This window comes from Cydia fagiglandana, chromosome 13 (assembly GCF_963556715.1).
Source record: "Cydia fagiglandana chromosome 13, ilCydFagi1.1, whole genome shotgun sequence".
In the NCBI taxonomy this organism is placed as follows: Eukaryota; Metazoa; Arthropoda; class Insecta; order Lepidoptera; family Tortricidae; genus Cydia; species Cydia fagiglandana.
In genome coordinates, this window is record NC_085944.1 from 19,356,223 (window position 1) to 19,378,206 (window position 21,984).

The following is a 21,984-nucleotide window of genomic DNA, read 5'->3' on the forward strand; positions in this document are numbered from 1 at the left end:
ACGAACAACTCGTAGTGCATCTCGTTCATAATCTAGTGATGTAAGTAAATTTTAAGACATTTCTAAGGAAATCAGTTTTGAGGTAAGTACCTCCAGTAATTTTCTTAGACGTCACTTTTGCTCGCGCTTATTGGCGTGAGCAAAATACGTTCTGCGAATCCATATTTGCAGTCAAAATTCTTCTTCTTGGTCATATTCTCACAACTGACGACACTAGGGACGGGACTTGACGATTATGGCCACCGCTTGTACTCGATCCTGGACACCAATTCAGATTTCCACTCTGACATGGAATTAACATCCTGCTGGCGGCTAGCGCATAGATAATCCTGTAAAAACGAGATGCGATGCTGTATGACTTATCTTTCCTTCACACTTTTTATGCTCAGAGCACTATATAGGGTCCGTGCGCGTTGGAGAATCTGCCATCTTGGGACCTCCCCAAACATAAATTGTACAGTGATACTTCACCCCAAAGCAAGTGGTGCCCTCTATAAACTTCATCTGCATTGTATATGCCATCTTGTGGGCTACATTGTAAGCTTAAACTTGTAATTTATACTACTCGCCCATAAACTGTGGCTCTGGGGCTACCCCCTATAGTTCATGAACGTTGCCTATATCTACTGTTTTCTTCTTCGTGTCGTATCAACAACAACAAGTCAAGATTTTAAACTTCGAACACGCCTCCTAAACTCTCTTCGCCGTTTGACCCGCCATATTTACATAAATAAATATTAACAAAGTTGCGACCCACGTCGGGGGATGTATAACTTTCTGTTGATTTTGTGAAATATCTTGTTTGTACGGGGATTATCAAAAATGTGCTTTGAAAAGATTGAGTGGATTTGACTTCAAACGTGTTCTTTAAACGTGTTCTTTCGTGTTCAAAGTGTTCTTTAAACGATGTGGTATTCGGTCCAGACTTTATAAAATATTTTATAATGTTTTGCGTAGCACAACAGAATAGATAAAAAATGTAAAAATGTACTTAAATAATAATCCTAAAGGTGACTTAGGCTTAGAACGTACTGCGATTAATTTTATATATGAGGTAAATTGTAACGGACGGCAAGCTTCATAAGCGCACACACATCTATAGTTTGTCAAAGGACTGTCACATTTCAAACGTAGACAGAGATAATCATACCTACTATCTTTGTCTTACACTAGCACCTAAAAGAAAAGGGTGAGTATAGTTTTTTGTTCTTATTTACTGACTGGTTTGACCAAGTATAATTAAAGATTAGGATTAAATACAAATAGGTACTCAAACGTAGTTAAATTTAAAAATAAAAATAAAATGCATTTATTTCAGACTAATAAGTGTCCATAGTTTGTTAGTAATAAGAAAATACTTAAACAACTATATTAGAACCTAAACCTAACGGGGCCCACTGATTAACAGTCCACCGGACGGTATCGGCCTGTCAGATGTTCGGAACTGTCAAAATTTTGTTCTAACTGACAGGCCAATACCGTCCGGCGGACTGTTAATCAGTGAGCCCCTTAACACATTCAACACCAAGAACCCGACTGTCGGGTACACTGTTCGTAGCGACTACGCGCTACATACGGCGAAACCGTGGCTACGCGCTACGAGCGTAACCCGTAGCACTTAGTGGAGGACCAGTGCCTGATTAGGCCACTGTCCCATCTCCCCGATAATTTAGAAGTTGCATTGAGATCCATGATGCAAATTGCGACAAAAACACAAAAATGTCATTCACCATATAACACTTTAAACTCTTGCGTTTTGTACACATATCTACGTCGGAATTAAAGGTAAAAACAATGAAATTATATCGCGTTAGACCCGTTTGTGTAATTAAATAAATGTCATTCACCATAAAGGTGACATTCCATTTCCAACTGCAGCTGCAATACTGTTCATTTTAGTATGAAAATTGACAGTGACAGCGACGCGTTCAGTACCGGGAGTGCAGCTGCGGTTAGAAATGGAATGTTACCATTAGAGTCGAACTAAGAAAAGTCTGCAACGGAATTGATAACCCACGCAGTGCAAGTGTCAATACGTCATAATTTCATAGAAGATTGACGTTTAAAATAACATTTGCACTGCGTGGGCTATCAAATCCGCTGCAGACTTTTCTTGGTCTGACTCTAATAATAAGGATTACCATTTGAATAGATCGTTAATCCGAGATCAAAGCCACGATGGCACAAATTAACCAATTCGGACTTTCATCTATAGGTATTCTCTTAATTGAAACTTGGAGGCAGATTCTGTTTCTAATAACAGGCTAAGATTTGATCTGGATTTGTTATGGATATATTATGTCAGTGTGACTGGTGATATCTATTTAACCATAAACGTCACTTTTAAAACTGACAGATCAATCCATATCAAGATCAAATTTATTACCTGTAATTACAATCAGAATACGCCTTAACACTACACTTAATATTTCTGAGACAGTAATAAGGTCATGAATACCAATTTATTTGGAAAGTTTTGTAGCGATGCTACGTATTTGCCTAGGATAAATACATGTTTTTCCATACAAGATAACCGGTACAACATGACTGTCGCATTTCCAACAAAATAACATACACCAGAGTATGACACTTATGTAAAACTATAATGTACCTTCTCAGCTGTAGGTTGTTTAGCATATCCTGCCTCCTGGTTAGCTGGTTTCGAAGAAACAAGTCTAAAGAGTATGCCACTTGAACGGAACTTGTCACCCAAATTGCGCGGAGATTGTTGAACCAAACCTGGCTTCATGCATATCAAAATGATCCCCCTGGTCTACCCCAACTGCTCAAATAGGTCACTTCCTAATTTAATTAGTATTTTAGAATCATTTTCGGAATTTTTATGAAACATAAATAGTGAATATGAAGGTGTGAAAAGGTTGAAATTTTGACAGGAGAACTGTCAGAGAGTAGACTATGCGTTTAGTTACCGCATCGGAAAGAAGGTATTCTGAATGAAACAAGGTAGAAAACGTACGATAAAAATATAATTATTAGTAATTATTATTAACCACTTAAAATATTACAAGTATTAATGAGCATTGATATTTTTTCGAGAGTCATATGATTTGGAAAAGGTTTAAGTTGGTTTGACGTTTGATGCGTCGATATGGATCGAAACGGAGGGCTGGGGATTTTGCTAGAATCGACAATGGATGGGGAGTTGGTACTGGGGCACGCTAGCATTTATACAGTTCCTAATTGAATATCGAAATAAACCGCCTCGCCCCCTTCCGCCGCCTGCCCTGGCCGGTGGAAGATTGGGATATATGCAAAGTGCGCCGTGTGTGTGTGTGTTGTGTGCGAAAAGGGCGTAGCCCACCGAGTGCTTTCCGTGCCACCGGCGAGCGCAAGCATGGCCGACGGTCGTGTTGCCCCGAGCGCCGCCGCGCGCTCCCTGATGTGCTGAGCGTCGTGGGGACGCTGGTTTTCACCGCAGGGCGCAGTTTCCAGGGCCTGTGGACTGCGTGCCGTCTGGCGATCCCGAGGTGCTTCACACAGGCCTCCCCTTCACTTGCGTGGCCTATCGGCTCCGAGGCGCATCACGTTGGCGCCACCATCAAGCCGTAGGGCACGGCCTTGACCCGCGAGCCGTGTGTCGGACAGCCTTGCCGCGGTCCGACGACCCCAAGGTCTCATCGCGCGGGTTCTTCTTGTGGAACTCCTGAGCGCCGCGGGTTGTTCTCGCCCGGGCTTGCCAAAGCCGGAGCTTGAGGAACGCCCGTCGCCCACCGTCAGCGATCCGCCTGCTGCGTTAAATACCAGCGGGCCTGTGGATGATAGCTACGTTCGGTACCCGTGAGTGCACTAGACTTTTATCCCAGGTTTTGGCCAAGACTCCGCGTCTCGTTCATCTCGCGATCGTAGATTAAGGTTTACTATAGTGTCACCCCATAACCGCCGACAGTTTAGAGAAACCGATTGTATTCTGAGCAGCGCCCGCCCTAAAGCGGAGTGCATTGTAGTAGTTAGCGAATTGTATTAAATTGCATGTCATATATTTGGTCTTATCTTTTCAATATCCTATCAAGTTCCCATTAACCAGGTTAGAGTAATAAGAGGACCCTTGCACTCCAAAGGTGAAATGTTTTACTGCGGATCTTATCCGAGGCATCACTTCCATTAATCATTTAGACATCTTAAAAACCTTATTATTTCTTAACAACAACAACATCATTTTTTATATACGACATCATTTTTTATACACGACAATGGCGCCCGAAAAAAAGTTTTAAATATCAACCTGGTTGCTGTGAGCTTGGGAGAGCGATAAGATAAATGTATAAAATTAGTATCAGTTAAAAAAAGAGTTAAATGCAATTATTGGTCTTAAAAAAATACAATACCATTTAATTTGTAACTTTACTTGTGACAGAGTAGCAAATTTATTATTTATTGTAATTATTATTAGGCTACACTATGAATAGTTAGCATAGCGCTTAGCCACAAATTATTTTTTCTACCACGCTCCAGTCGAGAGCATAGTGGTAGTTTACTTCAATACTTCATATATCTACCGAAGTGTTATTAGCTTATAATACTTAGGTGCACACCCTGACACAAGTAAAGCAGCAATCTTACCGACATGTCGGAGGAGGAAGGGGACGAATTCCATGACACAGGTGAGAGGGAAGTCAAACCCCCCACCACTACTCGTGAATTAACAGGATTCAATCCTTCGTATGTCAATACACGACCGCGGGGTGCTGCTGCAGACGCCCACCTACCCGGCCCATCCACGCCAAAACCACTAGAGTCTATTTTACCATATTTGGGGGCTCCGGGCCTTGTCCGTCAAACCAACTCAACCTTAACAGGGGCAGTCACTACAACCCCTACGACGGGGACTACAGGCAGTACAGAACGCATCGTGCATGTATTGCGCGAGGACCATTTGCGGTCGTGGAGTTTGAAATTTTCAGGTGACTCAGATGTCACCGACTTCTTCCTTAGGATTGATGACTACAGACGTAGCCGAGACACTCCGGAGCACAAAGTGCTTAAATGTTTTGCAGATTTACTAAGCGGTAAAGCCTTAGATTACTATAGGCACATACGCGACGGAGTCTCCTCGTTGTCGGAATTGCAAGATCTTTTCAGATCGTTTTTTACATCAATAGACAATGATTATACTTTAGAAAAAACTATTCGAGAGCACCGACAATCACCAGGCCAGTCATTACATTTTTACATATTGGAGATGCAAACTATGAATGCGCGGCTGACAACAAAATTATCGGAAACAACCTTACTGCAGATAATTAAACATAACATTTTGCCATCATATGGGCACCTGTTGGCTGTCGACGACTCGAATAGCATCCAAAATCTTATTGCTATAGGCAAACGTTTTGAAGCTTATTCAGGCTTACCTGGGTCTACAAATAATTCCAAAACAACAAAACAAATAAAACAAATTAACGAAATTAAAACTTATAATCAGAGAAATTTCAAGAGCAATAATACACAAAGACAGGTAAATAATAAAAACAACCAACTTACTTGTAAAAAATGTAAAAAATCGGGACATTCATACCAACAATGCCGCACTATTCCAGGCATTGTTTGCTTTCAGTGCGGTCAGAAAAATGTGCTTACAAGCACTTGCCACAAATGTAATCCTGCCAAGGGCAGACCAGCGCCGGAAGCAGACAATGTCCAAAAAAACTAGATAGACCAGGAGCCATCAAAACAATATCAAACACACTATATTTAGGTGCGGTGACTCCTGGTGTAAAGGCGGTTGAAGGAGATAACCGAATTTACATTGATTTTGAGGTACGAGAACGAATATATACAGGTCTAATGGACTCAGGAGCAAATTTAAGTATAATAGGGAACAATTACCATAAACATTTCTTAAACTTAGGATTTAATTTAATAAATTACACTACAACTGCGACTTGTGCAAACCGTTCTGTCGTTGAGGTCATAGGTAAAATCCTATTACCAATCAATTTCAGAGGGATGCTTTATAATATAATGTTTATGGTAATCCCAGAAGTATCTGATGACTTCATTTTTGGCATGGATTCTATATTAACACTAGAATTAATAGATATTTTTAAATTAAAAGATATTCACCTTCTAAAAAGGAAAACATCACTTAGGCCGGAGTCACTAAAAACATTATGTGCCATAGTGCCAAAACATGATCTCTCCCCTCTTGAATCAATTCAACTGGACAAAGTAATAAATGAATTTAAGTCAATCAGTACAGAGGAGCGAGGTCTGGGTAAAACATCTCTAGTAGAGCACAAGATCACAACAACGGGGCCACCAATAAAACAACGATATTATCCGCTTTCACCGGTTAAACTGAAGGCTTTAAATGACGAAGTAGACCGGATGCTTCAGCTGGGCGTGATAGCACCATCTAAATCACCATGGTCTAACCCCGTTGTTATGACCCCAAAAAAAGACGGTTCCTGGAGATTTTGTTTAGACGCCAGAAAACTTAACGACGTCACAGTCAAGGACTCATATCCCGTACCATACATTAATTCAATTTTAGATAATTTACGTGGCACACGTTATTTAAGCTCAATCGACTTGTCGGCGGCTTACTGGCAAATTTCTTTATGTGACTCCGACAACGTCGACGGCTCCGGCACGTCATGTCAAAAATGTGCATTTGTGGTACCAAACCGCGGACTATTTGAATTTAAACGCGTCCCGTTCGGTATCTCGAACGCGGGCTGTGAATTACAACGTTTGGTAGACTCTCTTTTTCACCATAAATACGGCGAGAAGATATTTGCATATTGTGACGACCTTCTCATAGCCACCAATTCGTTTGAAGAGCATATCGTTATTTTAAATGACGTTTTTCAAGCTTTAAGCAAGGCAGGTCTAACTATAAATTTTAGTAAGTGCGAATTTTGTAAATCAGAGCTTAGGTACCTTGGATACATAGTCGGTTCACAAGGTCTACTAACAGATCCACAAAAGCTAGATAGCATTAAAAACTTCCCGCGCCCAACAACCGCTAAGCAACTACGCGCATTTATAGGGCTCTGTTCTTATTACCGACGATTCGTGGCAAATTTTTCAACTATCATAGCCCCGATGACAGCTTTAATTGGCAAGAAGAAGGGTAGAGACACCGTAGACTGGACAGTGGAAGCAGAGAGGTCATTCCTAGCGCTTAAAGAAGCCCTCACCCAGGCTCCGGTGCTCGCCTGCCCTGATTTTTCCAAACCATTCCAGATCCATTCAGATGCATCAAGCGTCGGCATCGGGAGCGTACTTATTCAGGAATTGAGCGGTATAGAACACCCTGTAGCTTTTTATTCTAGGTTGCTTACGAAAACCGAACGAAATTACAGCACAACCGAACGTGAACTCCTAGCATTAGTGGACTCAATAAATCATTTTAGACCGTACATAGAAGGTAGCCGCTTTGTGGTGGTCACCGACCATATGTCGCTAAAATGGCTCAAAACGCTAAACAACCCTTCAGGTCGTTTGGCGCGATGGGCAATGCAGTTATCTTGTTTTGACTTTGAAATTAGACATAAAAAAGGCTCCATGCACGTAGTACCAGACGTTTTGTCACGTATTGAGGCAGTAATATTCGAAGGAGGTTGCAGTTCTAAAGATAATTGGTATAATAAATTATTTAAAAATGTAGAAACAAACCCAGTATTTCATAAAAACTATCAAATAAAAAATAAAGTACTATTTAGATATTCAAAACCAATATCAAATTTACAGACCGAAAATAATTGGAAAATAGTTTTGCCTAGAGAATTAATACCAGAATGCATTAAAGAAAATCATGAAAAACTAACAGTACATCCTGGCACATTTAAAACTTTATCAAAAATTAAAGAAAACTATTTTTGGAAAGGCATGTATGCAGACGTGAAAAATTATGTGGCCACGTGTGAGAAGTGTAAAGCATACAAACACTCAAATCAGCCTCCACATGGGCACATGACAAACCAGAAAAAGGTTAATAAACCTATACACACTCTATCTATCGACCTAATAGGTCCTTTAGTACAATCATATTCTGGTCACGTCTACATACTATCTATAGTTGATGTATTTACAAAATATTGTTGGATTCACCCACTTAGAACTGCAACAACTAAAACAGTAACTACATTTATAGAATCAGAAATTTTAAATAAAGAGGGAATCCCATGTGTTTTAATCTGCGACAACGCAACAATATTCCAAAGTAAACAATTTAAAGATTTTTGTGCCACACACTCAATACCAAGGATATTTTATAACGCATATTACGCACCTCAATCTAATACAGTAGAACGCTTTAATCAAACTATTGAGACCTGCCTAGCTATTTTAGTAGGACAAGACCAAAGGAACTGGTCCAAGTACCTACCGCAAATCCAGCTATCTTTGAATAGCACTATTAATATTGTAACGGGGCATACACCATTCTTGTTGGCAAAGGGGCGAGAGATGATGACGGATGGCATGCTGCATTCCATTAGGGGCGGTATTCCAAATTCGTTAGACGACCTCCAAATTTCCAACCGGTCCGACAGAGCAACTGCTCTCAACGAGATGGCAGATATCTTCCAGCGCGTCACTGATGCTTTGACCAAAGCGTACAAACAAAACGCGGTACGATATAACCTGCGCCGTAAGGAACTACGGCTAAGCGTAGGCGATATCGTATGGAGGCGTAATTTTGTACAGTCAAATGCAGCACACTTCTTCTCCGCAAAATTGGCACCGCGCTTCCTGAAATGCAAAGTCATTAAGAAGCATTCGGATGTCGTATATGATCTTCAGGAGATAGACACGGGTAAAATTGGAAAGTATCATGTCAAGGACATAATTAAAGTCCCACAAGGTGTATGTCACACGTAACAATTTATTTTATATTATTAGGGCATACTAAGATTTAGCCCATTCTTTTTTTTCAAGCATACATGCTTCTTTGACCCAACTGGTCAACATTTGTTTCAAGCATTTCCTAGGAAATCAAATTTTATAAGTAACTACATACCCTAAGGGCCCAGGGTGACTCAATTATGGTGGATATAATACACTAAGTAGGACATGGAAAAGAAAACCAAGTTTTTTCTTTTTCAATTAATGCAAGCCCATTGGCTGCATATTGGAGTTTGATTTAAGTGCGGGTTACAAGTAACTTCCACTATTGCTAGTATAAGTAATAAATAAAAACTACCAACTAGTAACCACATTATATTAGGGTACTAGTGGCTTTGTATTTGCAGGAATATAGGCATAGCAGAGCATGCTATAGTAAAACATAACTATTAGTATATCAATAGGTAGCATTAAATTAGGAATAGAAATACATGTAATATACTAATTAATTAGAATAAATTAGCCTAATCAAAGATAACTAATATTTTTGTTAGCATTAAAAGATATCAATTAGCCTCAAAATGAGAGTTAGCTCATTATTAACTATAGCGACTACATTATACAACTTAAGACTATTTCAAAGGAAATCTAGGTTATATTTTTTAGTTGAGTAGCAGAAACCACAGTGTGGTGGCCACACGCTGTGATTTCTAATGTGAAACACGTGATAGTCATGATCTGACCACAGCATAGTGTTAAGAGGTATACGTCTACGTTATAGTTCTAGAACATAATATAGGTAAAGTAAAGATACATATTAAGTAGCATACTAAATAAATAAATCTAGGTTTAGTGTCAAACGATAATAAATATAGAGCACATGTATATGTCCGCATGTATAGTTAACGTCCTACTGGACCAGATGATTTTTTGGGAAAAGATTTTTTTTTTTCTCCGGTTACCCCGGCTGCCTCGGTTAAGCGGCGCTTAACCTCTTTGCCGAGAGAGGGGATATTGTAGCGATGCTACGTATTTGCCTAGGATAAATACATGTTTTTCCATACAAGATAACCGGTACAACATGACTGTCGCATTTCCAACAAAATAACATACACCAGAGTATGACACTTATGTAAAACTATAATGTACCTTCTCAGCTGTAGGTTGTTTAGCATATCCTGCCTCCTGGTTAGCTGGTTTCGAAGAAACAAGTCTAAAGAGTATGCCACTTGAACGGAACTTGTCACCCAAATTGCGCGGAGATTGTTGAACCAAACCTGGCTTCATGCATATCAAAATGATCCCCCTGGTCTACCCCAACTGCTCAAATAGGTCACTTCCTAATTTAATTAGTATTTTAGAATCATTTTCGGAATTTTTATGAAACATAAATAGTGAATATGAAGGTGTGAAAAGGTTGAAATTTTGACAGGAGAACTGTCAGAGAGTAGACTATGCGTTTAGTTACCGCATCGGAAAGAAGGTATTCTGAATGAAACAAGGTAGAAAACGTACGATAAAAATATAATTATTAGTAATTATTATTAACCACTTAAAATATTACAAGTATTAATGAGCATTGATATTTTTTCGAGAGTCATATGATTTGGAAAAGGTTTAAGTTGGTTTGACGTTTGATGCGTCGATATGGATCGAAACGGAGGGCTGGGGATTTTGCTAGAATCGACAATGGATGGGGAGTTGGTACTGGGGCACGCTAGCATTTATACAGTTCCTAATTGAATATCGAAATAAACCGCCTCGCCCCCTTCCGCCGCCTGGCCTGGCCGGTGGAAGATTGGGATATATGCAAAGTGCGCCGTGTGTGTGTGTGTTGTGTGCGAAAAGGGCGTAGCCCACCGAGTGCTTTCCGTGCCACCGGCGAGCGCAAGCATGGCCGACGGTCGTGTTGCCCCGAGCGCCGCCGCGCGCTCCCTGATGTGCTGAGCGTCGTGGGGACGCTGGTTTTCACCGCAGGGCGCAGTTTCCAGGGCCTGTGGACTGCGTGCCGTCTGGCGATCCCGAGGTGCTTCACACAGGCCTCCCCTTCACTTGCGTGGCCTATCGGCTCCGAGGCGCATCACGTTGGCGCCACCATCAAGCCGTAGGGCACGGCCTTGACCCGCGAGCCGTGTGTCGGACAGCCTTGCCGCGGTCCGACGACCCCAAGGTCTCATCGCGCGGGTTCTTCTTGTGGAACTCCTGAGCGCCGCGGGTTGTTCTCGCCCGGGCTTGCCAAAGCCGGAGCTTGAGGAACGCCCGTCGCCCACCGTCAGCGATCCGCCTGCTGCGTTAAATACCAGCGGGCCTGTGGATGATAGCTACGTTCGGTACCCGTGAGTGCACTAGACTTTTATCCCAGGTTTTGGCCAAGACTCCGCGTCTCGTTCATCTCGCGATCGTAGATTAAGGTTTACTATAGTGTCACCCCATAACCGCCGACAGTTTAGAGAAACCGATTGTATTCTGAGCAGCGCCCGCCCTAAAGCGGAGTGCATTGTAGTAGTTAGCGAATTGTATTAAATTGCATGTCATATATTTGGTCTTATCTTTTCAATATCCTATCAAGTTCCCATTAACCAGGTTAGAGTAATAAGAGGACCCTTGCACTCCAAAGGTGAAATGTTTTACTGCGGATCTTATCCGAGGCATCACTTCCATTAATCATTTAGACATCTTAAAAACCTTATTATTTCTTAACAACAACAACATCATTTTTTATATACGACATCATTTTTTATACACGACAGTTTTGAGCAATTTAATTCTGATTAATCATATTTTCGTTTTTTAACCCATTGACAACTGACTGACAAATATGTCATCTGACACGCACAACTTCAGCCTAATATCAACCTTCGTGCATTTCGATAAGGTACAATCGCCATCAGATATATCGGAGCGGCCAAGGCACTCACAAATATCTGAACACGCCTCTATTATCAACGCGTTGAGTGCGTGTTCAGATATTGTGAACACCTTGGCCGCTCCGATGGGTCTATATTAATTCGCATAACGTAGTACTCCTAATTCAAATTGGCATAACATATATTACGCATAACTTATAAATCGCATAACATTATTCCGCATAACTGAGTACGCATAATATTAATGCGCATAGCGTCAATTGTCATAACGATTACTTGGGATAAATGTACTAAACATAACGTTACTTTGCATAATTATTAAAAACTAAAATAAATAAAAACAAAAGAAAAAAAAAGATTGTTACGTCACCAAAAAGCGGTATTTGGAAGCAATAGCAGGCAATTTAAATTTAGTTTGGACGGTTTTTTCCATTAGGATGTGAATATATCTATTATCGGACTGTCAGAAAACAATACCTAACATTGAAGGCTAAGGCGGGAGTGAATGACCCTAACCTCACCGAGTTATTTTTGCCCTGATCCATCTAATTTGTTCGCTTTATATAATTATGCTAATTCATTTTATGTCAGTTAAAGTTATAGTTAATAATGTTATAGATATTTCAATTATGCAAAGTCATTATTATGCGCAATAAGTGTTATGCTTTTTTATTATTATGCCTGTTCAATGTTACGAACAATTACGTTATGCCAAATCAGTTATGCGAATTCATATTATGACAATTAATGTTAGGCGTATTAAGGGGCACCCCGCTCCGATATATATGATGGCGACTGTACACGATCACATGAGTATAGGCGTGGTGTACAAAGGGTTAACCAACTGAAATGGAAACATTATCGTAATGATTAATTATTCTTGTGTTCAGGCCTTCAGGCCTTTACCCAATAGTAAAACGTATAACATTTGCGTATGTAATACAAAAATTTCTTATTTTTAATTTGAAACTTGTTGTACAGTAAATTAGGATCAATTTCGTTTGTTAGAGGAAGTAATAAAATAAAATAATATCTAATATATTTGGATTAAGAAAGGTTCTAATTGACTAATTGGATTGAAACGGAGTGTAGGTAAATTGTAAAGCACATTGGCATAAAAACAATATTAGGCCCAAAGAGGTTACATTAAAAAGAAGCTAAATATGATGATACCTAGCGAATTAGCAATTTTTCTGCTTATGCATAATAAATACCAAACTGCTGTATTCGAACTTCAAGATATTCACAAGAGACGACACGTTCTAGATCCATTCTAGATACGTTATAGTTTAGATATCATCGCTGCCATACATGACCCAAATTTTTTTTATTAAGCTATGAGCTTCATCACATCTGATATTTGAGTAATTCTAAGCATTTCTAGCCTGGGAGGCAAAAAGAAGCGTGCGTCTAGTCGGGGAGGGTGGGGTACAATGCAAGTGTCCTGACTGACTGACTGATTCATCAACGCAGAGCCGAAACTACAAAAGATAGGAAGTTGAAATTTGCACTCTAGATTACATTTATAAATTTTACAAGAGATAAGAAGCAATTTTGAGAATTTCAACCCCTAAGGGGGTTAAAAAGGAGATGAAAGTTTGTATGGGGTTCAATTTTTTTTAAAGATAGGAATTTGAAACTTAGTAAAAAGATATATTATTAAAATACAAGAAAACTAATTTCAGCGTTTTTGAAAATCCATCCCCTAAGGTGGTGAAAAAGGGGTTGAAAGTTTGTATGGATATCAAAAAAAATTTCGAACGCGGGACTTGAATCTATGTATTTGGGAATATTATTAAAAGACAGGAAAAGTAATTTCAGCGTTTTGTAAAATTCATCCCCTAACAGGGTTAAAAAGGGGTTGAAAGTTTGAATCCATTATAAATCCGAGTAGACGCACATTTCTTATTGCCTCCCGGGCTTGAAATGCTTAGAATTACTCAAGGAACATATGTGATGAAGCTCATAGCTTAATAAAAATTTTTTGGGTCATCTTTATAACTGTTTCCGCTATCAACTAGTTCTCTTTTGCAGCGCAATTCGGGCAACTAATATCACCTTTACGTTAGATAGAGTAAGATATCTATTAGATGTGAATTAGATCTCTAAGTCCTGTGGAAATCGTTCAAGAGTATCTCCAGAATCGCGCAAATGTCAAATTTGACAGGTTAGATCTTAAACACGTTATCGTATCTTGGTGATGTCTAAAAGATGTCTAATAGATGTCTATTTCATAATCCGAATTGGGCCCAAAGTTTACATTTCAATTTGCAAGTTAATCCATATTACGTCATTACATGACAATGACAGACCCATTTGCCGACGAAATTTTAAAGCCAGATTAAAGTACGGGCATTTTGTTATGATTACTTGTCCAATGGCGAATCGCGTTCTCGGGCACCGGTGTTATGTGATCTCTAGACCAGCTATCATCATCATCATCATCATCTCAGCCATAAGACGTCCACTGCTGAATATAGGCCTCCCCCTTGGAGCCTCCACTCGTACCGGTTGGAAGCGATCCGCATCCAGCGTCTTCCGGCGGCCTTAACAAGGTCGTCCGTCCATCTTGTGGGTGGACGTACTACGCTGCGTTTGCTAGTCCGTGGTCTCCACTCGAGCACTTTTCGACCCCATCGGCCATCTTCTCTGCGCGCAATGTGGCCTACCCATTGCCACTTCAGCTTCAGACCAGCTATGTAGCCAAAGAAATGTTAAGTTTATATTGTAGTTAGAGTACCTACTAACATATTTAAATGTTACACTAAGGTTACACTCAAAGCTTGGAACTCTTTCTTACTGACCACCGAATAACATAATATGTCAATGATGGTGACCAACTCAGTTCGGGCCCTTTCGACATATGGGTATCGTCGGATATCGTCAGCGTCACACCCGATCAAATCCATTCGCCTATATAAAGTCCCGCGGGCACTGCGTGAAAAATATCTCCACGTTTTAGCTGTCAGAAGAGCGTGGTCGGCCATTGTGAAATATAAGTGTGACTCGTTGTGACTCTTGGTGCTCGCGCATTTGCTAAAATGCAACGGCCCAACGGCAGTTGATCCGGTATATCTCGAGCGCCAAGAATAAGATAACAATGGTTTAAGGTCCTCTATGAAGCCTTGATTTACTCTTAGGTATTCTCAGCAATAAAAATACATCACTTTATAACATCTAGTCAAAGCTTGCCAAGAAAAATGAAATTTAGATTTGTCAAAACCAAGGTTCAAATTAGAGCCTTTTTATAGGTCTCTGGGCTTTTATAGGTTAAATAAAGGCACAATAACTGGTTCCCCTGAGACGTAGACTCTATAGTTGCAATGAGAATGTCACTGAAATTACCGGAACGGTAAAATTAATGAGCCTAAAAGTTTAATTACCGGCGCTCGATTAAAAGCTTTTCAGGCATTGCGAGTGTGTTTAAAAATCATAAAGCTTTTTGCTTCGATAATTAATCACACCCCCTCCGGGCTTTTATCCAGAGAGGTAATTATTTATACAAAGGGGACATTGGGATGGCAACGGCACTTGCATCTTGCATTACTGTTGCGTTATTAGTTATTACTGCTTCATCGTCGCAGGGGGCGCAGTCTTGTCAATTTCCTTGATAAAACTAGTGACGTTTTTGCTACACTGCTGCCGCAAAGGTCCAGTTTGTCACTGGTTTTGTCAAAGAAATTGACAGTGACAGTGCCTGCTTCAATGCGGCAGCAATAACGTTTGAATTTGAAATAAACGTTTCATGTCCAAGAAACCGTATTGTTCGGCCGTTAATAGCTTGTAGCTATCAACAAAAAAAGTAAATGTTATTTTTCCATTAAACATGTGATAAGTTTGCCTTACGCCTTAGCTCTTCGCATGGTCAGTTGGCGCGACTCAGTAATGTATGGAAAGCGTTGAGTACGGTTACTAAGGTTTAGTATCCCTGTCCCTACACGCCCGACCGGCCAAAGCCGAGGTCCCATTTCAGCCAAACGCAATAAGTTTATATAAATGCTCGACGTTGCACTTAAAATAAACTATAGCAACGTAATATGATTTTGAATTACATCACTTATTATTTACAGTTTTTAGATACCGGCGATGGACGGTATAAAAAAGATTTTGTGAGATGACGGATAAAAGGGAGTTTACTGTTTTCACAGTGTCTTAGATATAAGACTGTGTACTATATAAATAGTAAATAAATGAAATCTTGTTTCCAGGTAACGTGTTCGTGATAGCAGCAATAATAATCGAGAGAAACCTCCAGAACGTGGCCAACTATCTGGTGGCGTCGCTCGCCGTGGCCGACCTCATGGTGGCCTGCTTGGTGATGCCGCTGGGAGCTGTATATGAAGTGAGTACATATTATTATATTGCAGTTTTTGAAGTAAAAACTTCTTTAGCGACGCTGGGCACTTTTTGAGGTGGGGAATAAATGATAAATTCGAGACAGCGTAAGGCGATCACGTGACCGTAAGGTTTAGATGGCCACTCATTTAGATGGCATTTAAATCAATAAAGAAAAACTCAATGACATTACATGAAAAAGGTTCTAATCTTGTACGGGTTGAAATATGAGGATCTCACAGTTACATTCTACTTTATATCACTCCAATATAATTCAATAAAGCTACATCTTGATGAAATCGCTAATAAAAGTGAACTCTAGTACTGGTGAATAAAACTCAAAATATCATGACCAAATATATTTAGATGCGAGGTCTGCGAGGTAACTTTACAATTTCTATTTGAATTTTAAACAATTAACGCTACAAATTTGAATTTCGAATTTTAAACAAGCTCACTGACCAGCAATTTCGGAACTAAAGTTTTTCAATAGAAAGGAGGATGGGTCAATTATAAATAGTGCTGCAGACATTTTGGACTAGTCACTGAGTTTTCACTTCTGTCAGCACTCCCGGAGTGCAACCCGTTGTTTTTTTTTAATAGCCTATCTTGTGTCCCACTGCTGAGCAAAGGCCTGCTCTTTCCTCGCCACTCATCACGGTTTGGTTCATGCTCCCGCTGGTCGCTGAAAAACACGTAGAGGTCATCCCGCCATCTCTTTTTTGCCTCTGCCCCAGCTAATCTGCGGTGTCCATTCTGTGGCCAATTTTAGCTGGTTTGATAGTGCACGACACCTTGCATTTTGTGACTATGCGTAGCTCGCAGCTAAGAATGAACTATGCCAAGTTTGTCAGCTGTGCCAGAAAATGCAAGGTTCCCAATACAACGGCGTGCACTATCAAACCAGCTATTTATTGTAGTTTCTAAATTAGGTAGGTACATACATATTGGAAAATAGGACATAGTAAGGTAAATATTCTAATACTGACTAGTGTTAGTTGGATCTACATAAAGTCTTTTGAGTCATAATTTGACGAACTTTATCCGTTTCTACGTGACTCTCCGCTAAAAGAAAATCTGAGTCTTTTAATTTCGGAGTCGAATACTTTATTCACTTTATTGAGTCGCTTTTAAGCGCAATGTTTAATTGCATTTAACGTTGCAGATGGCTATGCTTCAGAAGTATCAACAACAGATATATTTATGCAGAACAATTATTGTCTAATTCTTACAGTCTTGTATATATAAGTAATAGATACTTTCTAACGGGCACTGTATAGATTAATCTCTATTTGAAAAGTAATCAAGGGTGGCAGAAACTGTTGGCGCGTTGTTTCGTCCGCTACTATCGATGTTGACTGTACATGACACGTTGTGGACACGGGTTTAGAGTGAGCTTAAGTGGTCGAGCAAACATTAACGCCTCTGGCTTTCAATATCGATGTAGTGTGTTTTCCGACCGATTGCCTGATTGGCATGTTAGGATAGCTGCTATTAATGTATGTAATTTGTAGTGGCAATAGATGTAGAAATTCCGATATCGACCTCCCTCCCTCTCTTGTTAGGGGGTAGCCACGGTGCGATGTTGTGGCTACCGGGCTAAATCAGCTTCGTTTGACGCAAGGAACAATTCAAGGCCCCAACGTTTTCTGTTCTCTTTGACGGCGCAGCAACTAGTATCATTTCTCTCTCCTCGCTCTTTTAAAAATGCCGTTTGTCAAAAAAGGACAACCATACTGTTGACAAGATGAACTTCAAATCAAAGTGTTGCCTTTTTTGGTGCATCCTGGCTGTGTATGTGTGCGTAAAAACGTGTATGTGTGCTCTTTTAGGGATGTGAAAAGTCGATTTAAATCATGTTATATATCGATTAACGCTACACAGCGGAACGAAATAGCTATTAATTGAAGCTAGATATATCTTCGTTAAACATAAACATAATTGAAATGCTAATTAATAATAAATATATTAGAATATAATAAAATAATTCCATTATTGCGGAACATATATTTTAGTAGGTATGTATGTATTTTAATTAAATATCTGAACTTTCCCTTCGTTCCCTGCTGGGGCGTGACGATAAAATTGTGATCTGATAACCACAATAAAGAATAAAAGCGATTTTGTTCATTTTAGGTATTGTTAAACCTTTGAAGTAAAATTAAAAATGCAAGAAATGTCAATAGTTTATCGATATGACTTTATCGACATGGCTACAGCAAGGTGGTGTTAAATTGTTAGTCGTACACTAAATAAAAGTGGTAACAGTGACAGCTCGCTGAGGCGTCATCTAAGTATATTATTATATCTATGGAACAATCGTGCAAAGCGACATATCTTAAGACGAAAGTGCATACTCCCTGCACATACTGTCCCACTATTTGTGGGTAACTTAAGTTACTCCCGTAATTTTGTACCTACCTATTATTTATTTCACTACAATTTAACTCAATGTCCTATAACTGGTCCTTTGCCTACGTTTATCAATTTAATTACAATCTAAGCTGATTTACCTTTAATCTTGGTTTGTACATGTCAGTGACACGTTGCGTACAAACATCAACACTTAACTGTCCATCGGTGGACCTTATGCCTTATGTAATAAGGTTTACGAACCGTCAGTTAACAGTGTGGGCGACAGTACCCGGATTTAGGGTGAACTTAAGTGGACAAGCAAACAACGCCTCGGGCTTCCTTGTGTCGACCGAGTTTTACGACCGATTGACTCACTGGTTTATTTATATGCTTTTGTTTGGTTATTAGGTTTAGGAGATTTTGTGATTATTATAGAAGTAGGGTAGACCGATGCCAAATGGATCAAAGGGCGAATCGGATTAAGAAGAAAAATCCGTTGATATTTGAAATAGTGCATTGAGATTAGCGCACTAAAATAGCATCGCTTTTATCTTAGCCTGCGACGCCAGTCATTAGCAATATTTTAAATATCAATTTTTTTTAGTCTGATCATTTTCGCCCTATCTCTACCCTAATAGAAAATAGAAATACCCACTTTGACGCTATATTCAAAGAACCCTTTTCTTTCTATAAAAAAGAGAGCTACTTTAAATATAAAATAGGGGCCAACCTAAGTGGCAAGGGTAGAGGGTAACATACAAAAGAGGTATAATAAAAACCGGGCAAGTGCGAGTTGGACTCGCGCACGAAGGGTTCCGTACCATAATGCAAAAAAAAAAATCAAAAAAAAAACGGTCACCCATCCAAGTACTGACCCCTCCCGACGTTGCTTAACTTTGGTCAAAAAATCACGTTTGTTGTATGGGAGCCCTATTTAAATCATTATTTTATTCTGTTTTTAGTATTTGTTGTTATAGCGGCAACAGAAATACATCATCTGTGAAAATTTCAACTGTCTATCTATCACGGTTCGTGAGATACAGCCTGGTGACAGACGGACGGACGGACGGACGGACGGACGGACGGACGGACGGACAGCGAAGTCTTAGTAATAGGGTCCCGTTGGGTACGGAACCCTAAAAACGAATCCCAAATGTGTTATATTTTCACGAAATTTCACAAATTTAGAATAAGCAGGCATTGTGGCTAATTCCGTCATAGGGCATAAGGCTATTCCATCTACGAGCATATATTTCTTTGATTTTCATTCGTAGGAAGAAAAAAAACATTTGCTTTTGATTGCTGAGACTAAAAGCAATCGCTGCTTTGTCGACGAAACTATAAATGTTATTCGTTGTTCGAGAAAAACGCTAGTGGACGGAATAGCATCTATGACGAAATTAGCCATATTGACCTTATATGGTATGAGGTACACCAATTAATTAACTAACTTAACTACTATCTGTTTAATCTTGAAAGTTATATCGTCGTCATGTATACGACGTGACATGTATACAAGGGTTTAGGGTGTTAAGTGGACAAGCCAACATAACGCCTCTAGATTCACGCGGTATCGACCGAGTTTTCCGCCCGAATAGCTCTCGGGAAGCATACTTATTCAGAGGCCTATTTGACATTCGTATTTGTCATGCTACTTGAGTCAACCTCAGTTACTTTTTATACCGAGACTGACTGAAATAGCAAGACACGTTCATATTTCATATTTCATTTATTGCGTAGTCATGAACATAAATTACATGTTAAGATCTTACAGTTAAGTTGGCCAATTCATGACACCCTGTTAGGGCACACAATATTTAACTTACTAGCTAATACCTATTAAAACATTTCATCATAATATATCTATCGTATAATTAGAGTGTATAAAAAAAGTCTAATAATAGTAACATTGTAAAAGTCAATAAAGAATAAAAATAAAAAATTAAAATTAAACAATAAAAATCATTCCATACATTTTAAGTTTTTTAAAAGAAAATAAAAAACATTTCGATGCGTTCGTACATTTCCTTCAAAATACGATGGAAAATAATTATGCACTACATTGTTGGTAGAATGCAATGTAATCTCGTTTACTAGTTTACTCATTACTGATATTTGCGTATGGTGGCAGCACTGTCGCGCTCTCTCTCTGTGTGAATCTATGGTGGCGGATTAAGTTTAACTGTGAACTTGAAATAAAACAATTTATATTTTTGGGAAAAACCACTTGTTTTACTTATTTTCCAATAGGTTATGGGCCCAGGCACGTAATCCTATAAAATAAAGTAAAACATTTGGGTCGGACACTGTTTCGTCGAAGAAAATTACCGTCGGCATCGGCGCGTCACGTTGCGCGCATTTTGAGGTTAAGTCGGCGGGAAGGAAAAATACTTGCAACGCAAGGACGGGACGAAGAAATACACCATGGATGATAATAAATTGCCCGGAAATCACATTAAATTGGAAGGAGCGTCGAATTGGAATGTGTGGAAATTCCAATCCATGATTTTGTTGCGGAGTCATGACCTTCTAGAAGTGGTACTGGGGACAAAGGTGAAGCCAGAAGTTGCAACTGAAATACCAAAATGGGAAAAGTTAGACGCGAAAGCACAAACATGGCTTGTTACAAGAATGACAGAAAATGCAATGATGCATATTATAACTTGTACTACGTCCGCGCAAATGTGGAAGAAATTGGCTAGTGTCTACGAACAAAAATCCGAAACAAGCATCCACATCGTGCAACAGCGATTTTTTCAATATAAGTACGAAGAGGGTACAGATATGTCTACATTTTTATCCAAAATTGAAGAAATGCAAAATCAGCTAAAGCAGATGGGAGAAAATATTACTGAAAGTTTCGTCATAACAAAAGTACTGATGTCACTTCCAGAATGTTACAAGCATTTTGTATCCGCGTGGGAATCGGCGCCAGATGATAAACAAACCTACGATAATCTCGTCGCTAGGTTGTTAATAGAAGAGGAGCGGTTGAAAGATAAACAGGGCGAGCCTTCGCAGTCATCGTCATCGGCCTTTGTTGCGAAGAAAATAGAAAAGAAAGACGCGAAGTGCTTTAAGTGTAATCTTCGGGGACATTTTCAAAGTGAGTGTCGTAGTAAGCGGAACAATAATAATTCGGAAAGTGACAATAAATACTTTAAAAAGTGCTACTACTGTAAAAAACAGGGACATTTAAAAAGTGAATGTTGGTTTAGGAAAAATAAAGACAAAGAAAGTAACGCGTTTGTGAGTACATCTGGACAGTTACAAAAGGTACAGTGGCTAGTGGACAGTGGTTGTAGTGATCACATGTGCCCTAATCGGGATTTGTTTACAACATATACTCCAGTATTATCGAATAAAACAATTACGGTCGGTAACGGTAATTTGTGTAGTGTGCATGGTTACGGACAGATGGCGGTGCAAGTCTATGACGGCGACAAATGGATTGACACGACCATAGAGAACGTTATGTTTGTACCGGAATTAAAAACAAACTTACTATCTGTCAAATGTCTTACAGATAGAGGTTATGTTATGATCACCGACAAAAAGACTTGCAAAATTGTGAAACAAAATGAAGTGTGTGCGGTAGCGTACCGTAATGGACCTA

At 39.5% G+C, this 21,984-nt stretch overlaps 1 protein-coding gene across 1 annotated transcript in view; it reads left to right on the forward strand.

The window, feature by feature from the left end:
- The window catches only part of LOC134670401 (5-hydroxytryptamine receptor), a 181,365-nt gene that overhangs the window by 152,120 nt on the left and 7,261 nt on the right, over positions 1-21,984 (forward strand). Inside the window, exon 4 of the mRNA XM_063528242.1 lies at positions 15,887-16,020. Within this exon, the coding sequence (XP_063384312.1) occupies positions 15,887-16,020 (134 nt within the window). The remainder of the gene's footprint in view (positions 1-15,886; positions 16,021-21,984) is intronic.